Source organism: Hetaerina americana, unplaced genomic scaffold, assembly GCF_022747635.1.
Source record: "Hetaerina americana unplaced genomic scaffold, ioHetAmer1.1.p SCAF_3, whole genome shotgun sequence".
Lineage (NCBI taxonomy): Eukaryota > Metazoa > Arthropoda > Insecta > Odonata > Calopterygidae > Hetaerina > Hetaerina americana.
Genome location: NW_027286874.1, coordinates 48,482,664 through 48,508,756, shown reverse-complemented (window position 1 = coordinate 48,508,756; position 26,093 = coordinate 48,482,664). Strand labels below are relative to the sequence as shown.

The following is a 26,093-nucleotide window of genomic DNA, read 5'->3' as shown; positions in this document are numbered from 1 at the left end:
AATTGATTGATTATTGACTGAGTATGCGTATATTTTTAGTTTTTCTATAAACTTTGCTTTAGTAAAAAATGTCATTGTTTTATAACTAGTCCATGAGTAGCGATGTGTTATGCAGATCAGGGATAACATAGTGAAATGACACTCTAAAATGTCTCTTAGTTCCCAAAAATGGTAGTATTTTGTAAATATCTGAGAGAAAGTTTCTCATTATGCATTTTTCTCTTTTTTTAAACCAATGCGGAGTTTGTGCTTATAGTAATTTTGCATATTTTTTCGTTTAATAGAGTGATGCCTCAGGAAACCTAGCGTGTCATTCCTAAAATTAAAATTGCATATTGCCCACCTTAAATACACTCAAATGCTTTCTTTTCAGGAAAAAAGGCGGGCTAGGCGAAGAATATGAGGTGGGCGGAGCCCCAGTCGACCGCTATCGCATTACGGAGAACAACAACGTTATATCTTTGACGCTCCACCACGTGACATGCGACGACGCCGGCGTCTACACTCTGGTTGCTAAGGGGGAGCCAGCGGGGGAGGAACTCCGCTCGTCACCAATGGAACTGAGCGTCTTGGATGTGGACGACGACGAAGACGCAGCTTCCGGTGTGACCTCAGTGGCCGATAAAGGAGAGAAACCTACCTTCCTGAGGACCCTGAGTGACTTAGCCGTCAAAGTTGGAACAAGAACGAGGTTTCTGGTAGAAATCAGGAGTGCTTCGGAGTTAAAGGTTTGTATATTCCTTTATTCTACTATTATTCCTTTTTTTTGTTCTTAGCTTTTCCACTTGTTTACGAACAAACGGAAGGTATCATTGGAATGTACTTATTGGGTTTTTTGCCGAATGGATTATATCTAGAAAAATACAGCGTAGTGAATAGAGTAACGCAGATATTCCACATTTCATTTGAATAATCTTCGATTTCGTTCGAAGTTTCTTGTCCACTATGAATTTTCTTAAGATAAAATGAAATCTGAAAATGCATTTGTGGTAAAAATAGTAGAGATAGTGTTAGAAATCACTGGCCCATTAAATTCTTTGGATTAAACTCACCAATTATCCAGAAGTATGAACGAAATGTGCCACGCAGGTTTAATCATGTTAGGAGGATGAATGAGAGTTGAATCATCAAACACGAAGAAGAAAATTGTGTGGCTTAAGAGGAAGATATATTTTAGTTCGAGAAAATCACGGTTAAATGTGATTGAATGACACTCAAGGGAGATGGTTCAGAAGCAGAAGCAATGAAACAGGGTATCCAATGTATCCAATATATGAATGTGACAAAAGGAAATTGAGTATGCAAGGATAGGGCGGTGTGGAAGCAATCGGTCTAAGCGAAAGTTTCAGCTCTTTACCAAAACCAGGCTTTCCTTGGCAATGTGTGCCCACAAAAGTAATGTCTCTAAGGATTTTCTCTTCACTCTAGGGTTTCAGACGTCACTTAGTCGAAGTATTTTGTATCTATCCATATTTGTATTAACAGAATTAATTATTCATTAAGTATCCATATTAAAAGAATTCTGTTGATAAGAATAAAGTCTTTTAATATGCGTCTTTCAGGGCGTCTATATATACTATATATATATATATATATATATATATATATATATATATATATAATATATGTATATATATATAATATATGTATATATGCATATATATAAATTTGTATATATATGTATGTATATATATATATTTAATTATATATATATATATTTTAATATGCGTCTTTCAGGGCGTCTATATATATATATATATATATATATATATATATATTCCCTCCCCGGACTACAACCTTGACGTGGTGGAAGGGCTTGTGCGTTCCGATGACCCCTAGAGCTGTGATGGCGGGAGTAATAATAATTGCTCCTGGTAGGGTCACCCATGCCAGATAGGTCGAAGATTAGGAGCCAGACGAAAGGTAGTCCACGCAGCGTCTGTTCCTCAGTGAGGCGGCTGCAATGGCGTCTGACCCCAGTGGGGCGGCCAGTAAGTGATGGTGTCACGTTAAAAACACTATTGAGGAAGGCAACGGGAAACCACCTCAATTATCATTCCCAAGAAAAATATGATGGACAATAGAGATATTTTGAGTCCTGGCAACCACGGGGCTCGGCCCAATCGGCCGTGTGTCGTGCCCGGCAGCGGGGGAGGCAAGGCTTCCGCGGTCGTCATCCCACGAAACCCTTGCAAGGGAAAACCAGCAGCAGCAGGACAGAAGACGCAGGGGAAGAAGACCAAATTAGTTAGAATAGGAACGTGGAATGTTAGGACAATGATGAGGACGGGGAAATTGGAGAATGTTAAGCGAGAGATGGAAAGGGGAAATATAAATATTTTAGGTCTATGCGAGGTGAGATGGAAAGATAGTGGGGATTACTGGAGTGATACGTATAGAATAATATACAGCGGTGGGGACGAGAGCCAACGAGGGGTTGCCATAGTATTAAATGAAGAGGTAGGAAGAAGCGTAGTCAACATAGAGCACGTAACGGATAGAATATTACTAGTAGAGATAAAAGCAGAACCGACGAACTTAGTTATTATTCAGGTATACATGCCACCGAGCAACCATAAGGAAGAAGAGGTCGATAGGATATACGATCAGTTAGAGGACATGATCGCGTGTGTTCCTGCAGGGAAACATTTAATAGTGATGGGGGATTGGAATGCGACGGTAGGCGAAGGAAGAGATGGTGACGAGGTCGGGGACTACGGTTTAGGCACGAGGAATGACCGCGGGGAGAAAGCAGTTGAGTTCTGCAGGAGACAGGGGTTAGTCATCACCAACACTTGGTTTAGACACCACAAAAGACGCAGGTATACATGGAAAATGCCAGGTGACTCAGGAAGATATCAGCTAGATTATATCCAGGTTAGACAAAGGTTTAGCAACAGTGTGATAAATTCCCACAGCTTCCCGGGAGCGGATGCGGGCTCAGACCACAATTTAGTTGTTATGAAATGTAGCGTACGTATCAAAAAGATAAGGCAGGGGCGGCGAGTTAGAAAATGGAATGTAGAAGCATTAAATGGGTTGAAAAGGAAGGAATACAAACAGGCGGTAGAGAAAATCATGGAGGGTGGCAAAGGGCTTAGTACTATCGAAGAAAAATGGGAAATGATCAAGAAAGGGTTGTCTAAAGCCGCAATAGACACTATTGGAACCGTTAACGCTAAAAGGACTAGGAAACCATGGATCACGGATGAGATGATTACAAAGATGAATGAGCGGCGAAAATTGAAGAATGTAAATACAGAATTAGGCAAAATGAAGTACAAAGAATTAAACAATAAATTGAGGCGGGCAACAAATAAAGCAAAAGAAGCATGGCGGAAGATGCAGTGCGAGGATATGGAAAGTCTGCAGAGGAAGGGTGAAATCGGTGCGCTGTACAGCAAAGTTAAATCGTTATCGGGAAGTAAGAAAGGAAGAGCTATGCTAACAGTTAGAGATAAGGCGGGTAAGGTAATAGTTGACGCATGAAAGATCCAAGAGAGATGGAAGGAGTATATAGAAGAACTGTATAGTAAAGAACTCAGACCAACAAAGTTAAACATTGAAAAAGAAAATGACGTAGAGGAAGACAGCTTAGGTCCAGGCATACTAGACAATGAGATAGAAAGGGCATTAAGGGAGATGAAACTAAATAAGGCCGTGGGGGTAGATAACATTCCCGTGGAACTTTTAAAATGCTTAGGAAAATGTGGGAGGAAGAGGCTATATGGGCTGATCCGTAGTATTTATGAGGAAGGAATCTGGCCGGAAGACTTTGTGAGATCAGTTTTAGTTCCTATTCCGAAAAAGGTAAAGGCCACGTCATGTGAGGACTATAGGACAATTAGTTTGATATCCCACGCAGCTAAAGTTGTTCTCAGGATCACCAACAAAAGGATAGAGAGCAGGGCAAATGATTACTTAGGAGATGATCAGTTTGGGTTCAGGAAGGGGAGAGGTACGCGTGATGCCGTTGCAGTAATGAGATAAATAATCGAGAGGGGTATAAAATGTATTCAGGATGTATTTTCCTGTTTCGTAGATTTCTAAAAGGCGTTTGATAGAGCGAATTGTGAAGAACTGATGGGTATAATTAAGAAAAAAGGAAAAGATTGGAGGGAAAGGAGGCTAATCCGTAACCTGTACATATCTCAGACTGCTCAGGTGCGGGTGGGAAACGGGGAGTCCGGTTGGGCAGTGTTAGGAAGGGGTGTAAGGCAGGGTTGCCCATTATCACCGTTGCTGTTCAACCTGTATTCAGAGGAAATGATCAAAGAGGCATGGGAAGAACTCGAGGTAGGAATGAAAGTGGGCGGGGAATTCATAAAATCAGTTAGGTTTGCTGATGACCAAGCTTTAGTTTGTCAGTCGGCCAAGGGGCTGCAAGCATTGCTGAGTGAATTGGAAATTCAGTGCGACAGGTATGGGATGAGAATCAATATTAATAAAACAAAGGTAATGCGATTTTCTAGAAAGAAAAAGGCTAAGCTTAACATTAAAGTAGGAGGGCTAAAACTAGAGCAGGTAGAACAGTTTACGTATCTCGGTAGTGTTTTGGACCAACACGGTCAAAGTAGTAGGGACGTAAGGAGAAGAATTGCGCTAGGCAAAGAGGCTTTCACAAGGAGGAGGGAGTTGATGACGGGGACGTTGAGTAAGGATGTTAAGAAAAGACTCGTAAAAACTTTGATATGGAGCGTAGCTATGTACGGTGCGGAAACGTGTTCATTGGAGCAGGAGGATAGACGCAGACTGGAGGCTTTTGAAATGTGGGTGTGGAGAAGAATGGAGAAGGTGAAATGGACAGAGAAGAAAACAAATGAGGAAGTACTTGGTATGGTGGGCGAAGAGAGGGGTTTGTTGGGAGCAATCCTATGGAGGCAGGAAAAGTGGATGAATGGGGTGTTGACCGGCAGTGGGATGTTGAAGACTGTGATAGAGGGTAGAATGTTGGGCAAAAGAGGAAAGGGAAGGAACAGGATAGGGATGTTGGACGGGATGAAGGGAGGAAGAAAGTACTCAGAGATGAAGAGGGACCTGATATAGAGTAGGATGATGGATTTTGTGTTTTGTAGGAATAATAAAATATTTGTTTGGTAGTTGTGTCCATTCAAAAACCTACCTTAACCGGTAGATTACCTTAAAAAAAATATATATATATTATATATGTATATATATGTATATATATTTGTGTATATATGCATATATATATATATATATATATAAATTTGTATATATATGTTTTTATATATATGTATGTCTCGTATGTTGCAATAGTTGCGGTGAGCATGTTGTTCTATTTTCCGATTTTGTGTCAATTCCACCTGAGGAAGTGGTAGGTATCTTTTATAAAGGAGGGTAGGGAGTGAACTAAAGGTTGGAGATAGTGGTCCACGAAGGCGGAAATTCTTTCGGTCGGAGAACTACGCGAGGAGACTATAGGGCGGCCTGGGTTGTTGTGTTTGTGGATCTTAGGAAGGATGTAGAAGTGAGGGGTGTGAGGTTGGGAAGGGGAAAGGAGGGAGATGTCCCTGGGGGAAAGATTCTCCTTAGGGCCGTTGTCTCGGAGGAAAGCGATTATTTCTTTTTGGAATGCGGGGTTACCATTCCTACACCCACAAGCGTGCCTCAACCACAGACTCCCAGCCTCTCTCAATCTGTACTACCAACTTCCCAGGCATTCAGTCTCTCAAATTCATCCTCAAAGACCTATTCCCCATCCTCAAAAATCACAACACTTCCTCCAACCTTCTCCCCAATTGCCCCTCTGTCACCTTCAAACGTCCCGCCAACCTAGCAGATATCCTCAAATCCACCAGGCCACTCTCAAAATCCCCTCACACCCCCAGAGCCATACCCACTCCATGTCATCGAGCAAGATGCAAAACCTGCCCTATTTTCACCACTCCACCCCACTCCATCCCACCATGTAACTCTCTCCCGCCCTTCCCCTATTCCTCTTGCACTTCCAAGAATGTTGTTTATCTTCTTACCTGTAAACTCTGCCCGTCCTTTTACATAGGCCAATGTTCCACACCACTTAACATTAGGATTAATAACCACCGCGCCTCGTGCAATCCCTCCTCCCCGTCCGCGGGTCTTCCCATCCCTAAACATGCTTCCCATCATAATACCCCTTTCAACCAGTGTTACAATGTTTCCGTCCTAGCGTCCCTTCCCACATCCGATAACCCTATAGAATTAAAAACTCTTGAAATGGCATTCATTTACTACTGTATGGCCTATCAGCATCCGGGCCTCAATGTCGTTCACTGATGGGAGTGGCCTAAAATTGTTACTTTGTGGAATCAAAGCATATCGGGGGGTGGACAGTGTGTTTTTCCGAATGAGTTTTGGTGTACGTGGCCTTTGTTTTGACTCACGTGGTCTTTATCAATACTTTGTGGGTTGAAACATGAGTCTCGTATGTTGCAATAGTTGCGGTGAGCATGTTGTTCTATTTTCCGATCTTGTGTCAATTCCACCCCTTCCCTCTCCCTTTCCTCTCCCCAACCATTCCTTTCACCCCTCCTTCGCCTCCCGTTCTCCCCTTCCCCTGGCCCCCTTCCCTTTCTCTCGCACCCCTCACCTCAACAATTCCAGCAGTAATTACTTCTATATCTTCAGAGGAAGACGGATTGTTTCCGTCGAAATATCAAGAAAATACGTGTGAGTGTTCTTTTTTTGTGTTTCTATATTGTGTGTTACTGTGTATTATACTATTCGGCACTTCCGTGTAACGTCTACGAAAGCATATATATATATATATATATATATATATATATATATATATATATATAATTTGATTTTTGTAACATATCTACGTCCGCGTGCACATATTCGATTCGCCCCAGTGGGATCCACACAGATCCTGTTCTGCTGAACGATCTCGGAGAAATTTGGACCTTGAAGAGCTTACGGCCCGTGCCGAGTCTTTTCTACGAAGCGAGCCGCTACTAAAAGGATATCTGTACGAAAGTCGTAAGGTTCTCTTTTCCGAGGGAAGTCCACACGAAGAAAGCAAAGGTAAATAAAGATCGGCTCAGAGTTCCCTTCGTTTTGGCAGCTCGAACAAATGAAGTCTCGGAATACTAAGGGGGCTTTTTTCCACTCTCGGCACGAAGTAAGTGCAATCACGGCGAACGAGTGCGAAAGCAACCTTAGATAGGTGACTCTCGCAATGGGCCTCAGACCCATAGCAAAAAAGCGGCCTTTTGCTGTGTTCGACCATGGCCTTAGGGTCGAATTGAGTTCGTCTTGGCCAAATGGCTGGGCTATAGTTTTATAAATAAAAAAAGCCCTCAAGTTCAGTTATTCTTAAACTATTGACGTGGTTATATATAGAATGATAAACAAGTTAGTTCATCAATTCGAGCGACTCCATTCTCTCCACGGGAGAGAATGGAGTCGTTTGAATCTAATTTGGTGGCGCTGTTTCATATGTGAAAAGCTGAAATGGCTTTTTCTTTTAGTCTAGTGCAACAATTGAATTAGGTAAGGTGTAGGCATGCCTTACTTGATCTTTCTGGGAAACCATAGGTGGCAAAAGAAAATTAACTGGCCCCCATACTCTGATACGTGATTTTCACACGCCGTTGGGCTTAGTATTCGATGAGCCTTTGCCTTACCTACCGAATAGACCCTTGTGTCGGTAACTGTGATTGGCGGTTCGATAGGTTTGCATAATTAATAGATATAACTCTTAAAACCTGGAAAAAATTATGTGAATACGACCCAAGCCTGCCAAATATTTTTTATTTGGATCTAGGACAAATTAAATATCTTAATTGATAATGCAGAAGATACAACGTCCATTTATTATGGTATTTCAAAGTTGATCGATTTAAATACGGTAAAATGGATGCATCTATCGAAATATTTTTGACAAAGTGTTAATTTCGTTTATTATTTATTCAATGAATATTTCCGGAAATTAATTTACTTTGATAAAGTAAATTCAAAGTAAAAAACAATGAAGATATAATAAATAAATCATACAAATACGTACGAAACAGTCATGCATGCAAATAATAGTCGCACGTAACTGAGTTCTAAGGCTCGAGCGCAATGTGGATCAATTATATTAGTGGAAACTACATCAAAAATTGAAGTTGATCAAGAAAAAGTTCCAATAAGATATCATGGGGAAATTAAAGAAGTCATGGGCTAGATATAACCTGATATACTTGAGATATTGGCTGACAGGAAATGACTAAAATTTGGCATATTATGACAATTACTCTTAGTTGGGATATATTAAACATATTTGTGATACTAAACTTCGGTTTGTAATTGATAAATATCCACAAACAATAGAAAAAGTAAATTGAATGGCAAATCCTGTTGAATGAAATTGATTTACATTTAGATTCTTACGAGGCATACTTACGATAGATATTCTTACGAGGAACTCTACTGAAGAAATTGTAGTGATTTTTCTAATGAGCCGAATTTAAACTATTTTCTTTCAAAATCGTTTATTTTTGTGAACTCTGATTCATTTCATCGAAATTGTATTGTGTACCAACATTTTATTCGAAAACTATGTTATTGATTTTATATAAGGAAAGTAGAATAAAGAGTCATCATACATTTTTATTTGCATTTAATGCGAATAAACATTAATATTGCATTAGAAAATTTTTTATTAATGTTATACGTTAGATCATTAGCTTAATGTATATTATGCATATGGTAAAAATTTCATTTTTTTAACTCCAGTATCATGTTAATGGCAGCCGTTGCATGTTGAAACATGTTCAGTTCGCGTACAGCAATGGCGGAGGCAAAACAGGACATGCTGCATTGACATTTTACTTTCGCCTGAACAACTCGTTAGTCAAGGCCTATTTCATGCTATAGAATGATTACGAGGAGGCTGAGACTTCCAACAGAACATCTATGTGATGGTTGAAAATGTTTCAAGTAGACGAGACAATTTCAAAGGGAAATGAGCCCGGAGCTCCAGTCACTACTCTGCAGCTATTGAAGAAGCTCGTCGAATAATGTTAGGAGTACACGTACTGTCAGAAATATTGCAAATTCAATTTTGGTTTTCTTGCGCGGTGGGCACCGGGGCACGCACCAATAAATTGATTTTATCTCAGGAATAGCAATATGAAGTGTGTTCATCACCCTCCACATAGTTTATATCTAACCCAATCTGACTTTTCCTAGTTCCAAAATGTAAAGAAACATCCTTGTGGAAAACGTTCATCATTATCAGTAGCAGTTATAGGTGAACCAAATACGTTTAAACTTTTTACGGCTGTCACTAGGGTAATTCTGAAGTCAAAGTAATGAAACATGTACCGTATGTAGGTTATTTATTAAACTAGCCACATAAAATAAAATTGTTTTGCTCAGTACATTTTTTAATACAAACTTGTTAACTCATTGATCAGCCTTCCTAATGTTATGTGTCAAAATTCAAATTGGTAGTGTTAGCAAAAATTATGTGTCATTCTTGACCTTAAAGAAAACATTAACATAAAAATGGGGCGAAAGGTGCGTTGCCATTTCTGAATTATCATAATAAATAGAAGTGTACTGATATGAGAGAAACTACGTGTCATTTAGACATTAAAAGGACCTATAAATATAATGGGTAAAAGAAAAGGAATTTTCTGTAGCTGTTGGCATTTGTGGGAATTCCATTCATTCCTCACTTGCTTTTGTTTTTTGGAGACTATTTCCATCACTAGTAAGCGGACTCTCCTTCCCCCTAGTTTCTTTTTCTCATCGCTCTCTTCCCTCTCAATTTCTTTCTCTGGTAAAGCGCTCGGTAGTTTCTTTCTCCCATCATTCTGAGATTTTATTGTATTATAAAAACATAAATTTGATTCTTCCTAGCCAAAGCTTCCAATTAAATTCTTTTGTAAACAGTTTGCATATTTAAATGCATAATACATTTTAGTGATAACAAATAAAATAATGATAACTATCTACTAACCTCCATAGTATATCTATTGTGCTTCATTAGATACGGCCAGTCTGTAGTTAGACTCATAGTTGGTCTACGGGAAACCATTCAACACTGTTTCAAGAAGGTCCCCTCCACAGTGCTCTTCAAGAATGAAATTTCGCATCGTCACTTGCCCCCAGGCCTCTCTATCCACAGCTGCTTCATTCAGGCTAACATATGATCTGAAGTTCATCTAATCCTCCATGTTCTTGAAGAAAGCAGCTTTGGGACGTCTTCTTTGTTTCTTCCTTACTACTTTTCCTTCAAATATGTTCTAAAGGAATCGGTTATGCCTTAGTAAATGTCTAGTAAACTAGTTTTTATCTTCTTTGTCCTATTGTTGTTAAGTGAGATCTATTTTCTTTCACTTCTGATAACAATTTTTTATTATTTTCTCTTTTTACCCAGCTTGTTTTTGTTAGTTTTTCACATTTCCATTTCCTCAAGCTTTTTTTCTTTCCGATTCGCTGATTGTCCATGCCTCACATCCAAAAATAACAATACACGCCAAATGAAAGTTAAAAAAAAATATTTTCTGATTTCTATGCTTATATGGATAATGACTGGTAAATTCTACTTGTTTTGCCAGAGCTACAGGGTTCGTCCGGAAAATAAGTGTACTGATTTTTTCCCGCCGCTCCAGGCGCGCCCAGAACCGCTCTGATGGGCTGCGAATGGAGCAGGGTATGTTGGCAAGCGACGCTGAAAAAGGCAGTCGGCTCTGAGCTGTGGTGTAGTGAGGAGCTCTGTTAACGCGAACCTCCACGCTCGACCCACGTCACGGAACGCGATGCCGAAGTTTTTGGAGCAGCGTTATTCCATCAAATTTGCGGTAAAGCTTGGGAAATCGTCTACCGAAACTGTCGGTGTGATGAACCAGGCTTACGGGGAGTCAGCCATGTCCAGAAACATGATCTTTCGGTGGCACAAGATGTTCGTGGAGGGCAGAGAAGAGGTCGACGACGAACCACGGCCTGGACGCCCATCAACGACACTCACCGACGAAAATGTGCGAAAAGTTCGCGATGTACTGAACTCTGATCGTCGTCTTAGTGTTCGGATGATAGCAGAGCAGTGTAATGTGCCAAAAACAATAGTGCACGAGATTATTAGGGAGCAATTACAGATGCAAAAAATTTGGCGGCTGCATCACGACAATGCGCCGTCTCACACCGCGCTTGTCGTGTCGGACTTCTTGGCCAAGCACGGCGTGGCAACGCTGCCGCACCCGCCCTACAGCCCGGACTTGGCACCACCGGACTTCTTTCTGTTCCCGAAGATAAAGAGGAGTTTGAAAGGAACGCGATACGGGACTTTGGACGCCGTCAAAGAGGCCGTGACGACGTGTCTTCGAGAGGTTCCCGATGATGCCTTCGCGGGAGCGTTCCAGGAATGGGAACGCCGCTGGAACAAGTGTATCGACTCACAGGGTCCTATTTTGAGGAATATTAGCTTAAGATATGTAAAAGTGTAATAAATTTTTTTTCCTGAGCTCAGTACACTTATTTTCCGGACGAACCCTGTATTCTTCTGTTAACCTTAGTCTCATATGTATTTTCGTTCTTAACAATATGCACGTGTATTTATTTTATGCATATATATTATATGATTAATGAAAGCAAACTAACTTGTGTATAACAAGGCTTGTATTCTTTATTTCTCGTGCCACAGCCGTTATGTAGACAGCAAGCACCAAAAAATATCGATTTTTACCGAAAAAAAAACGAAAAAGAGGTCAGTAACAACTTTAATCAATGTCCATAGCACTTTAAAAAACACAAATTGCTATTTATCACGGAATATGCCTTGAATGCATTCGAATTTTGCGGAAACTTTGGGTCGGAAAAATACCTCACGATTCTTCTGAATGGGAAAAATAAATGTCGGCATTTTTTTGCGATGATGGCCAACGTAAGACATCTAGGAAAATGATAAGTCGACATAACTCTCGGCGTTGCTTCAGAAGTGACAGGTTGAGCTTAGGGACGGTCGGAATAAATCTTTGGATTGGCCATTTTATGTAAAGAAATACGCCTTGAAAATAACTTTAGGAGTGTGAAGGCTGTGAAGCTAAGCTTTGAATATGGGCCAAAAATGTCCGTTTCAAAATTTTTAGTCTTAAAAGCTCAAGCACCTCTCATCGGATTGCGATTAAAATTACATCAGAAAAATTTCATTATATGCTATATGAAAATATTCCTTTGTCTTTATATAACGTAGAATGAAACATGATTTAAGGTTAAAAGTTACCGAATAACTTATAATAATAATAAGGTTAAGGTTACCGAGTAAATCAATCAAAAATCCACGCCATGATTCTCGCTGATTGACGAACGAAAGTGCGCGAAGTAGCAGAGGCCGTGGGTGTGTCGACCGGAACGGCAATTAATATTTACATAATAAATTCTATTCGTAATCCGATGAGCTGTTTTCCAGATATTTACGAGGGCGGTTCAATAAGTACCCGTGTTTGACGACAAAGGGCGTTCCTGAGGGAAGTTTATGTTATCATCGTGTGCTGCCATCCATCAAACGACGGTGAAACACATTTCAGACTGATTTAAAGGTTAATTTGGATTTGGCAGCCATTCGAGTAAGACGTGTTTCGTGATTTTCGCTAAGATGGAAAAAGAGCAGTATCGTTCGGTAATTCGCTTTTTCTTTTTGGATGGGAAGAAATGCGAGGAGATAAAAGCATAGTTGGATGCTGTTTATGGGGACACTTCGCCATCTATGGCCACAGTTATATATTGATGCAACGAATTTAAACGTGGGCGAATATCTGTTTTTGATGAGGAGCAACCAGGACGCCCGGCAGACGTGGTTACCGAGTAAATCAATCAAAAATCCACGCCATGATTCTCGCTGATTGACGAACGAAAGTGCGCGAAGTAGCAGAGGCCGTGGGTGTGTCGACCGGAACGGCAATTAATATTTTACATGATAAGTTGGCGATGAAAAGATTGTCGGTCCGATGGGTGCCTCGATTGCTCACGGTGGACAGCAAGCTGATCCGGCTGTCAACTTCGAGGCAGTGTTTGCAGCAATTTAAGCGAAATCCGATGGTGTTTTTGCGTCGAGTTATCACTGTTGATGAAACCTGGATTCATCAATACACATCAGAAACTAAGCAACAATCAAAACAATGGATTTCTCCCGGTGAATCTGCTCGTAGATGGATCTGATGGATTTTGGACAATATACTTTTGAAACAGATATATGACAATTTTGGGCATCTTATTCATATTTCGGTTGATATGAGTCGTCTCTTGATTAAAAAGGTCCCTATTAACTCACTGTGCCCTTCCAGTAGTATGTGTGCTTATGAATAAATTATTATTAAAATCATAGAAAATATTACACATTTACGTGTACCAGAATGTAAACTTCATATGAAGTAAAGATTATTTCTCACCATTGCATCGATTAATATAGTGAAAACGTCTATTGAAATTTTTGTTAGTTAGAATATAAATAGTTTTCATGGATAGTTATTACTAAATTGTCTCATAAATGTGGTGGAAAAGATCAAAAGAGAATATACATTTATAATTAATTTCATGTTTGAGTCATGCATATGTGGTAACATAATAGCTTGTGATGAAAATGTAAATATACCATTGTAAGAATTCAAGAAAAGTCAGTAAGAGTGTAGGAATAAAAACCACAGTCTATTATAAGGTTAATGCTTTCAAAGATTAGGGCTCGAAGAAAAAATTTAAGAATTAAAATAGAAAATTTAGGTAACCGGGAGACTGCAGAATAAACAATGAATTACCCCACAAAGCAGGTGGAGAAAATTCAGAAATGGAAGGTAAAATAATTGTTTTAATTTCATGGTTATTCTTAATGATACATCACTAATTTCAAAGCATGAAAGATGTAATCAAGACAGAGGCATTTATTGCGGTTTCCCAATCACATGCCGATTATTGCGTTCGGAAAGGAGTTTCTTCGGTAGATAGCATTTGGATTTAATATTGAAATTATTCGAAAGAAAACCCAACTTAAGGCATTCACGAAAAAAGAGCTCAAAGGTAAAAAATTCATTGAAACTTTTCTCCTCTATCAGCTACGCTACAAGCCGTCAGGCATAACATTCGGCAGTTGGATAAGAAAACAAAACAAATTCGGATATGAAAGGCAAAACGGGAAAAGTGAAAATAAATGGATTTAAAGACGATCATTCAAATAGGAACGATGACTGAATACAAATACGTTTTAAGTTAAAGGTACAATATCACTACTCTAAGGTAAATGTACTTTACTTGTATTATTAGACTTTTATTGTTATTATAGTTCGTGTCGTCACCTCATCTGGCATTGGGCATTTCGTATGCATTGTTCTCGTTGCTGCTGAGAAGCTCCTTGCACCTAGAATATCCTGAACATTAGAGAAAACTTCCTCAAATTGAAACTTAGGCAGTTAGCCTTGTATTTTTTGCATCATTGTGCTAAGGTATAGGCGGAGTCTCTGAGCTCGCTTCTTAAACAGATAATGAAAGACTTTCTCACTATACATTTCATTTTATGAATATTTAAACTAATTTGGGTTTGTCTTTAATATGCTTATATTTTTTCACTTTTGCGCCCATCAAACGGTTTAAAAAAATAATATAAATAACTTCAACTATAAAAAATAAACCGTTTGGTAAGTTTCTATTTTATAACATAGTGGTCTATTTACACCTATATATGGAGCAAAACTTAGGACAATGTGAGTTAAATTCTCTTAAGGCTCTCAAATATTGGGTCTGAAAGCCTGTCGCCAGAGACATGTATTCTCATATATATGCCTTTCATGATACTCAAAATAATTAAAAACGATGGTTTAGACTCTATATGTATAACTTTATCGAACTTAATCAAAAATTCGAAGTCTTCATCTTTCAATATTTGCCCAGTAGTGACCGCATACTCTTTGCATTTAAATTGAAGTCTCAACAATTACGCCTAGACTTAGCTAATGGTGTACCCACAAAATCGATTTCCTTGAAACAAATATTGCAGTTTAATATTGCACAATATATTGAAGTAAGCTATGACCATTTTAATTAGGGCGTTTTTTCACAGAGAGTTTAGCAAAATATATAATTTTGTATAGCAACAATAATAATGTTTCAAATATTTTTGTAATATTGGAAATATTTGTTTAAATATAGAAATAGTGCTTTGTAATACTGAATCACTGTTATAATTAACTATTCATGCGATTTGCCTACCCCGATTCTATCAGAATTCACATCAATTACGACCCTCAACAGGGGTTGAAGCCAATGAAGGAATGTCTTTGTCAATAAATTGCAGTATTTGCTTTTCTTCTCTTATTGATTTTTATCAAATGAATCAATACTAACCATATGAAAACTAAGAAAAACTGAAAATTAAAACTTTGCCCGTAATAGATCGTGAGGGAATTTAGGGAAGCCATCTATGGATATCCTACAGAGAATGATCGCATTTGACGATAATAGGTAATGGAAAACAATTATCTTTTTAGGAAAATACATTTTGTCTGTAAGCTCCATGCCCTAAAATGTGATTTCCATAGATATTGGTTGGACCAATATCATCCCTAAAGTTAAATGGTTAAGTATAATAGGTTATAACGTTATTTGTTACCTAAATCTTATCTTTGAGATGACTTTCAATAATTAAGAAAATGCGACATATCTTATAAGATCGTGAGCATTTTATTGGTCACTTAACAAAAATGCGATGATTTGAAATTTGACAGGAATAAGAATTGCCAAATTTTGTTTTTTTTTTAAATTATACATTCGTTCTTTGGCCATCGAATTGTGCGTAGTCTAAGACCTTCACATTTGAGTTACTTTTACATAGATAGATGCCCGTACATTGACCTAACGGAATTATCTTTAACGTACTCCCTCTGCCTCTGCGAACCACACTTAAAGCACAGGCCTCTTTTAGATGCTTACTTGAGTGCAAGGCTAGCACGAAATTTAGTACTCTACGTGTTGCCAGAAACATGCCGATGAGTTTATATCCGGATAGATATGGTAATGCTCCAAGTATTCATCCCTACATCCAGTTTTATCGCATGCTCTCGAGAAGTGAACACATCTTTCGGCATAAGTATTCCGTTAGGAGTAATGTCTTATTCTAATCAACAGCCTCTCGGATAATTTATAAAAAATAACTAGAACCTCTTGTTATACTCATAAAGAAACTCTCCATATTTCGCTATAACCTTGAATATAAGTGTGGCAATTAGTAGATACAACGAATGGATAGGAAAATATTTATTAGAGATGCCCACCCGAACAATTCACATCAATCCGCCCTACTCCTCTAACGAACCTGACCGCGAGGCATTTTGGACCGAAGCCGCTGAACTGCATTGCATACTGCTCTTGATCCTCTTTCTTAAACGCAGTGAAAAAAATAAAAATTTTTGCCTTCGAATTGATGATTAAATTTAAATGAAAATGTCAAAACAGTGAACAAGATTACTCGAATATATATAATTTAATCTACAATGAGATATTCTATCAGTTTTTTTGATAAATTTGACCACCTTATTGTGATATTTTATAATCCATTTTTTGGAATTTTTACTTACCAAAGGTAAAATATTATTGGTGAAATTTATTGACGTAATTCACATATTCCTTGAATATTTGATTACCTTTATTATACCAAACAAAATTTATTGTTTCTTTTATATTATACATGAAAATCATGCGCTTTTAAAGAGATTTTCCTCTTTTTAAAGAATAGGTTCGAAACAAATTTAAAGGCATTCATGTATCCCGCCACAAAATACATTATTCTGGGATAGCATTTATTTTGGAGTCATCACTTGCCTATTTTCTCCTCAATTCCCCCATCTCTCTCGCACTTTTCTTTTTCTCCGAGCCATTCCTCTTTCTTCTTTTCTTTGCCTCCTTTGTGTCTCTCCGTACTTTTTTTGTTGTATGGTGCGGATGCCAGTGGCTCGAGGGTGAGGCAGTCGCGCGTGTTAAAGATAGAACCTTGAGAGAGAAAATGTAGAGAGAGGTCGATGGAATAGAAAACGAAGGGTGAAGAGGGTGTCTTCGATGTCGCATTTGTGGGTGTATTTGTGTTCGTTGACTTGGTCAAAATACCTCACCTTTATGTCCCCTTCTTGATTCACTCTTTCGACGAAGGGTGATAGGTAGGAATAAAGCGCCAAAGATATATTTCTCTATAAGTTTTGCCAAGCATAATCTTTAATGATTTCAGTGAATCAATTATACATCATGCAATTCTAAACTAGCTTTAAGATTCGGTTCTATGAGTTGAAAGTTTTTGACTAATTCGGGAAAAATCAATTATCTTCGAGAGAAAGAAACCTTCCCCTGAAAATGTTCACCCCCAATTTTATCACATGAAGTCTCACTTCCTATTTTTAAATATTCATTCCTTATAAACGCAGCCGACCTGCATCTGAGACTCCAACGCGGTCCTTGAACTAATTCTCTGTAGCGTTACGACCTCTTAGGAAATTAAATGTCTTTGCTGACTGAATGAATTCGCAGATGGTTCATGAACTCGTCAAGTCATGAGATATTTCCGTCGTGAATTTATGTAATTTAAGATACTGAGTTTTGCCATTCTAAGCTGTCTTCTTGCTTTTGCCACTGGGTTACTGCTAACTTGATCATGTCATCCTGAATCGAGTTTTAAACATTATTTCAAGCATAGTTGTGTTAATTAATTGGGCCCAAAGAGGGAATGTCTAGTTAGTGTAAATAGTCAGAAAGAACGTAGCGAAGGAAGACTGCTTGAGTGTTAATGATCAATCCATCACCGACTCATCTCCATTTTTTTGCTATTTAAATTTTATAACATATTAATTAATTAACCAAATTAATTAATTGGTTAATTAATCAACATCTAAGTTATATTTATAACATAATTAATGTTGCTTGAGTCGTTCTATTTATACACATATTTCTTGAGTTCCTTTTAGTTAAAAATATCCGTTGAATGCATAACTGCTTGCATTATGTAAATAAAATTAGAAAATATGTCGTTATAGACCAAAGTTTACATGGAGTCGCAGGAAGCAACTGTCAGGTACAATGATTGTATTATTGTGATATCCGAAAAATATTATTTATATTATTGTATTGAATCAACATTTACAGAGAAATCTTAGAACATACATTTAGTATTTATATTAAAACTTCTTATTTTTTATGATTAGATATTAAAGTGGACTTAGTGTGCAGCGCAAATTCTTCAAGTCCACTCCTTTGCCATATTTTCCACATTTTTATTTAGTAGCCAGAGAATCTTTTAATATTTTTTAATTTCATTGCATCTCATGAAGTGGAGTTATTTTGGACTAATTTCCTATACTTTAAATTCCGTTCACAAGTTTCTCTCCGTTTTGAGCTGATATGCACTTTCAGTTCATTGTTAACAAGAAAATAAAATGTCTGTGCACAATGTGGATGATGGTCTAATTTAATCAAGAGTTGAAAATACCTTCTCCTTAATTAGCATATTTTAACAAGAATAAATATGTGACCAGGTAGAAAATGCACTCCCTTGTGTTTATTTATATTTTTATGTCATAATGTTATAAAAATGCCGCGTCATTATTTCTAATTCTTTGTATACATGCTACAATGTTATTGTCATGAAATGAGTTAAATTTGAATGCAGGAATAAATATGTAATATTAGAAAACCCAAGAAATGTATTAGACGTATTTTATTCTGTTACCATATGAAAAACTTTGTTTATGTTGAACTGTGAAATTTTTTATCTTTCTAGACGTTTGAAATACTTGTAAAAGTTTTGCGTTTGAGAAATTGAAATTAGAATTGGAGAGAACTGAAAGTTTCTTAGATAGTGGTGAATAAACATGGGTGCCTTGTGTAAGTACAATTATATTATTCAATATTTTAAACTACCTGCACATTATAGGAACATTCATTCAAATAAATTACATTAGGCTCGCACTAAAGGAATGAAAGTCGCCAGACGTAAGAAAGCTTAATGAAATATTGAAATGAGAGAGAACAAGCGAGAGCAGGAGGAACACACTAATTATTTGGAAATTATTTAAAAGTTAATTGGGCATAGTAAAGGAGTCATTAGGAGAATTATTGCTTTGAAAAATCAGTTATATACTAGAGGAAGGGAACTGATTACAGATATCCTAGAAAAGATCTGAGGAAAAGATTAATGAAAGCTATAAAATAGAGCTCATCCCTGAAGAGCTCAGGAACATGACCTTTGAGGAACGAACATGAGCACAGGTTAGAAGACGGCGTATCACTTCACGGTTGTTATTTTCTTCATGTATCAATGAAACGTTTTTTTATGTTATGAAAATACAGATCTTTAATTTTCGAGGATGAGAGAGGGGATTAGCATAATCTTACCAGAGCCATATTTAATTCTGAGGCGAGAACTCATAATTTCCGATTATAGGTTATCTTCGTCCTACTTAAATGAGGCTAAAATAAGTACGCACACAGGTCAACTTACAAGCTCTCATAGTTTGCATAGTGTTCTCCTTGGAAGGAATGCATTTCAACGTTAATGACATACTTGCATTTAGTAGCCTATGATTATATAGATTTTTATCAGATATAACTTCTTTCATTAGCCTTAAACTTTTATTTGTGAGATTAAGTTGATTTACGATTCTCTCTCGAATTTTCTTCAATGTGATTTTACGTGCTTTGAAAATTTCAACGTTGGTTTTTCGGAAGATGCCTGGTTATTCATGATAGATCCTTCTCCCATGGGTTAACGGTTTACTCATCCTCTTGAATCGAGTCCAAATGTTTTTTCAATTACATAGACGAAGACCTTGCCCTCCCAATTTTCCTGTATCTTTTCTCGTCTTATGTAAGGAGCTGGCGTAGTTCTTCCGACTCAGTTCAAAGCTACGTAATTTGGAGATTCTTACTAAATAGCATCCACCCACGCTAGTTCGAATGAAGACGCCCTTAATAACTCCCCTCACCCTCCCTACCATCATGTGTGTCCACTACCGGCAAAATGCAAGCGCAGAAACATCTATTCTTGACTGTTGAAGAATTCCGCTCCTTGGATACTCATCATTTCGAGTGCTCATTCGGAGAAGAGAGTGAGGATATTAGGGCCGTGGAGATATGAGACTCATTAAAGAGGTTTGGAGTTCTTCCCAAATGGTATTCCAGGCCTCAGCAATTCATATTTTGAACCTTTAAAATCCTCGATATCCGTAGCAATTTTGGAGAATTCAATTTTTCATTCGGATTCTGTATTCAAGATCCGCATGAAGTACTAGGTTTCTGTTCTTTAAACTTTCTTTCATTTCTGTCGTGTATTGACATTTTCCCCATTTTTGGAACACGTAAAAATAACTTCAAAATTTAATGTATTTTTAGCCATGGGTACTTTTTGGGAAGAAATTAATTCAGAAGTTGGGTTGGAATATCGTCACTGGTTTCCGTAAGATATCATTAATCAAAAATTGATGTATCTAATGTAATTTAAAAAAACAAGTGGGAAATTAACTTCATTTAAATGAAACAGGTCCCTAATATGCCATCTTAGTTTTAACTTTTCCTCGCAATTGTATATCGTTTACCTTAATTAAGTGCTTCAAGGGAAAAACTTCATCTGTCGGTTGAAGAGCCGTGGATCTGTTGACCTTTTGATGCCATTTGTTAAGAACAAGGTAATTGTGACACTGAGTTTTTCTTGAAATTCTCTTACCTAAATATCGTACTCCCGTGGCATTATTAAGCTATTCCTCGGAGATCAAATAAATTAAGCTATTGACTGTAACGAAAACCCCTGAGTGGTGGTAACATTGAGGCCAATGGAAAAAACTCTATCTTATCATTCTATCTATTTTGATGAAAAATGCTTTCTGTGTGAATGACTAACGGCATCCTAATAACTAAACTCCATAGAAATTCACGGAATTTAGTAATATCGATCCAGTTGACTTCACTAAGAATCATCATTAAAATAATTAGTTTGCCTTGGCTTCAATATCAAACTATACTTCAAAATTTAAGGAATAAATTAACATTTATTATGCTGGAGGCGTGTTAAAGAGCAAATGAAAACAAAAATATTGTTTCTCCTTATATCTTAGCAGTCATATCTTCAAAGCTTGTAAATTCTAACAATACCTTAAAGTCAATCAAGGTTTCTGAACAGAAAATTTACCTCTTTGTATTATAATTTAGGTCCGATGGTTGCACGGTGAGCGTCCCGTAACTGGCGTGGGTGGAGGAGATTCTGCAGTGGGTGTAGCCGAACAAGATGATGAAGAGGCTTCGAGGTTCCGCTTACTTCACGAAGGGAACTTCTTCTGCGTAGATGTGTCCCCCGTAACTCCTGGAGATGGCGGGAAGTGGACATGCGTCGCCGAAAACAGGAGTGGCAGGTCCTTGTGCTCATCCCACCTCAACGTACTCAGTAAGTGTGTAAGGACAAAATGATGAGTCCAAAGATGATGTATTCCGTAATTACAGCAGTGACCTCTCGAGACTCCTCGAGCAAAGGATTTTATTTCACAACTTCCAGAATTAGCTATTAAAACTTAGTTTCCTATTTACAATTGATTGGGTGACTTTGGAATTTAATGCCAATATCATCCCCCTACTGGCTACACGAGTTGGACTGTGGGAGAAAATACCTCTAGAAATGTTATGTTGTCATGTCATTACGTTTTCGTCGCTGGTGTAAAGCCAAGATAATTGAAAAGGATCAGTTCTCATTTTTCTATTTGTTATTTGTAACCGTAATGACATTATACAAAAGTGCAATTAGTGCAGATTATTATAAGATAAAACCGGTACAATTCGTGATAATAATAATCCAAAATGATCCAAATAAAACCGGACAAAATGATACGTAGAAAGAAAAACTTACTCCGGTTAACAAATCTTCAAAAGAAAAATAGCTTGAACATATAGAAGTTAATAGGACATGCACTCTTTTATTACACAGGTGCATTTTTGACCCGATGAAATTATTGATTTCCCCGTGCTTTGGCTGTTTAGAAATCACTAATAAATTGAAAATTATCCTCCCAAATAAATTTGTGTAAGTAGGTACTGGTCTAATTCTTACACAGTTCCGACATAATAGTACAAAACATCAATAAAAAAATCGACATCAGCGGGTTGCTTCCGCGTTATTCCATTTGACAGGAGATGGTTTCGCCAATCTGCTTAGGCCCTGAAGTCGACAGGAACGCCAGCGAAACGGTCGTCTAATCAAGTGGATCAACGCTGGATCAACCGAGGTACTGATGACACCAAGGTATCGGGTTGCTCCCGCGTGGATCCATTTGATTGGAATACGATGTCGCCGGCGTTTCTGTCGGCCTTCATGGACGTAGGAGACTGGTGAAACCATCGTCCAACCAAATGGATCAACTCGGAAGCATCCCAACACGTTGGTACCATCAGTGCCTCGTCGCGAAAGGCTTTGATATAAACCTTAAGTAAGGGCTGCCATTAGTGATCCAGAATCTGTGTTTTTGCATGAGATTAGAATACTAGGTAATTTCCACAAAACATTTTATTTGATGCAAATAGTTGCAACGCATAGACGTCATTTTCAGGTACCTGAGAATGACACCTATGCGTTGAAACTAGTTGTACCAGATAAAAAGTTTAGTGAAAATTACCTAGTATTTTTCATGCATCCGATAATGAATTTCCACGCAGTCAAGTCTGATAACATCGATGTATCTTTGTTTCTGTCCACACTTTTCTTTTGGTCACATTTCACAAATCCAACCGAAATGATTGGGTTTCTAAAGTGGTGTTTTGTATATCCTAAGAATGCGACAAATAAAAAAAATATTCTAATATATATGGTATGAATGTGTTGCAGTAGTGGGTATGTGCGGAGCCTCTTAGTGCTAATGTCGCATTTAATGGTGCATTATGTATTCTTGCAGTTCCAAAAGCTTATAAAGCGCCACAGTTTCTCGAGGAGCTACGCGCGGTCCTCACGGAGGCTGGAACTGTTTCCCTTGAGTGCAAGGTGGTGGGGGTGCCTACTCCGCTCCTTCGGTGGTACAAGGATGGACGCAGGATACGTGCCGGAGACGTGTTCGCGCTAACTGCGGCGGCAACGCACGACGACCCTTCCTCCTCACTCGGCACATACACATGCGAGGCAGTCAACTGCATGGGCAGGGCCCGCTCGTCTTCCAGGGTGTCGGTGGTGACGGGGAAGGAGGATGCGGGAGGAGCCACGCAAGTGTGAGTCTAGCCGAAGCCGCTGAGGCCTACCCCAAAATTTTTGTCCTTGAGCGCCAACTATAAATTACATCACACCCAAAGAAATGCTTCTTTTGCCTCTCCCATTCCTCTTCGCCCCCCTCTGCCCATTCACTCGAAGTCAATTATGGGTGGTCACGAACTGCCAGTCCCAGCCTTCCACGTGATCGTGAGGCGAAGGTGAAAGCGATCTGATTAGACGAACGGAGTGAGTTAACTCAGTGAGCTATGTGGTCATCGAAGATCACTGTTACGGATTCCGCTGTCAACGTGAATGTTAAGTGTTACTTAATATGTTTTACTTAGCTGCATTTACACTAATGCCATCATTGGACTGAACCAATTAAACATAAACCTTGAAGTATCGGAATGGTACCAATGATTGTCGACATTAATTGGGGTTCGGCATTAAAAAGGTGCGGTTTCGATAACCAGAAATGGCTGAGTTTTGGAGAGTGGCTTCCTACGTCTCTCGCTAAGGGCACTAAAATGCAGCTTAAAATGTAACCGCCATGTCTACTTTCACTGGGAGAATGCATATTAAAAAGCTCAATTCTTTCATCAACAATAATAATTCGGCATCTGCGAGCAGAAAAAATGCTCAAAGTCACGCCCCGTGCTAACCATAGTCTACAATAATGTGTCCATGCGTAATCTGATCGTTTCTATGTGAATTTATAAGCCTTGTTATCTAAATTTTAACGGTTTTACGCCTAATTTTCAACTCTTGATATCACTGACCGAAACTAATGCTATTTTTCAATGCCTAAATTAATCCTAGATTCCCATTAATCCTATGTTACTTTGTCCTGTCCTGATATTTATAGATGTACACGAATTTCAATATTCCTAGCGACCCAAGAAGGCGGAACTATTTTAACAGAAAAAAATGTTAAAAGATAATATGACTTTAAGATGCTAACTATTACTTTTTTATGGACATTTTATGTGATTTCATACAGTCAAGAACAACGAACGTATCAATATGATATTCTAACCCTCATTATTCAGAGGTGTTTTAAAATCATGATCCCACTTTAGATGCAATGAAATCTTAATATCTTTGCAACTTCACAAAAATCCAATTGTTCACTTAAAATATTCATTCAGCGTTAGAAAATGTTTGCTCAAGTGATATAAGAAAAGGAAATTATAGCATTAATATTCTATTTTTTGACAGAGTTTGAACAAAGGGTAGAAATCACACCGTTTGATGTTTCAAAATGTTCCTATTTTGTGAATAGGATTAATATTATGGGGTCGAGTGAAAATAAAAATTCAATTTTTTAATATGAGATGGAAAATTTTATGTCCAGTTTCAATTTTGCGTTCATTATCTTTCTATCTTGAATTGCTTTCTCTTTTTAAATGCCTTCTGTTTTTATTAACGCCTGGAGAAGAAAATACAAGGAATTTTGGAGGTCTATGGCCTTGGCGCAGTGCCTGTTATTGCTGAAGGTCAAACTTTTCTTTAGAAGCTGGCACACTTTCACTGGCTCGATAAAGAAAGTGGAAAGGTGTCTGATCGTCTTTCTGCAACTTAATTCTATCTCGGAAACTCTTGTGTCCAGCAATTAGCTACAATTATATTTGAATTATATTTCGAATATTCAAAGCTGATTAAGAGCACAGCCAGTCTAAAGTATAATCTCGTAGAGCCTATATTTTCAGAGATAGAAAATGGAATCCGATTATTAGGGAAATTATATTTTTTATATTTCGGCTCTATTAACTTGGAAAGGGAACTTTTTTATTTCCTTAGAACAGGAGTACCTACTCTATTCATCATAACTCACTAATGTTGTGCTGATTGACTATGTGAAATACTTTACATTGGAAGTGGGAAATGAGTGGTCAAAGATGATTAGGAAAAAGTGACGAAATATTATCGTTAAAATAGATTTGAGAATACTTCAGCGGAGAAAATTAGTGGTCTGACGTATAAGTGGAAAGAATTAATTGCCCGCCTCCCGCAATTGATAATTGGGAGGAATGAAATGTGGAGAAATGGCCTCTTTAATCGGAAAATACAAAGAACTACTTTGTAGGTGACCTTTTTCTGTTTCTATGAATATTATATTATCTATATGTAAAAAGTGAATGTGCCATATAGTAGGAAAGTCACAGGCCCAAATATACGTCTCGAGAAGTGTACGAAGTTGTAATTCCATGGCTCTCATTAAAATAAAGAGAAGAGAGGGAAGACAAAATATTAGTTTGAAACCACTTCTCCCCGTAGAATAAGCCGCCTGAGCCATACACATGCGTAGTTCTAGACCAGAAGTTCTCAACCAGAGGGGAATTGCGACTACTATCCAGCTACATGTGAGGGTCTGAAGATAAAGAGTATCATAAAAATTTTTATTGCTCCTAAATGTATAATAATCTACCAAAAATATTAAAAGTAATAAATATGCAATTTTATAGGCGAAATAAAATATTAACAATTTTATATGCATATTATTTTATATGCATTTTCATTTGTTTTCGAAAATTATGGTTACATTGGTTCTAATGTTAACTCTGTAACATACCTAAATATTTACTGTACACCAGTTGCCAATCAAAGGTCAAGGTGTCAACTATTAAAATAGGTTCTAAAATAGAAATCTTATTGAACTTTTGACCGGGACACTTTGATGATTTTCAATCTTTTATTATGAATGTGATTTTAAACGATCATTTGAGTAACAGTTTTTATTATTTTTTATTAAAACGGGCAAATTATTTTAAAGTTTTCATTAGACATAAAATTAATTTCTCTAATATATATTATCCCCATCTTTCAAGCTTTCATGCACGGAAGTGTAAAAATGTCGTTACCACTTTTTAGCCTAATTTCTACGCATTGCAACATTTCCCTATCAACTAATACTCAACGT

General features: G+C 37.8%; 1 protein-coding gene across 1 annotated transcript in view; it reads left to right on the top strand.

The window, feature by feature from the left end:
- Positions 1–26,093, top strand: part of LOC139690900 (titin homolog) — a 370,135-nt gene that overhangs the window by 37,113 nt on the left and 306,929 nt on the right. The window contains exons 3-5 of the mRNA XM_071588519.1: positions 374–728; positions 21,160–21,391; positions 22,887–23,193. Coding sequence (XP_071444620.1) covers positions 374–728; positions 21,160–21,391; positions 22,887–23,193 — 894 coding nt within the window. The remainder of the gene's footprint in view (positions 1–373; positions 729–21,159; positions 21,392–22,886; positions 23,194–26,093) is intronic.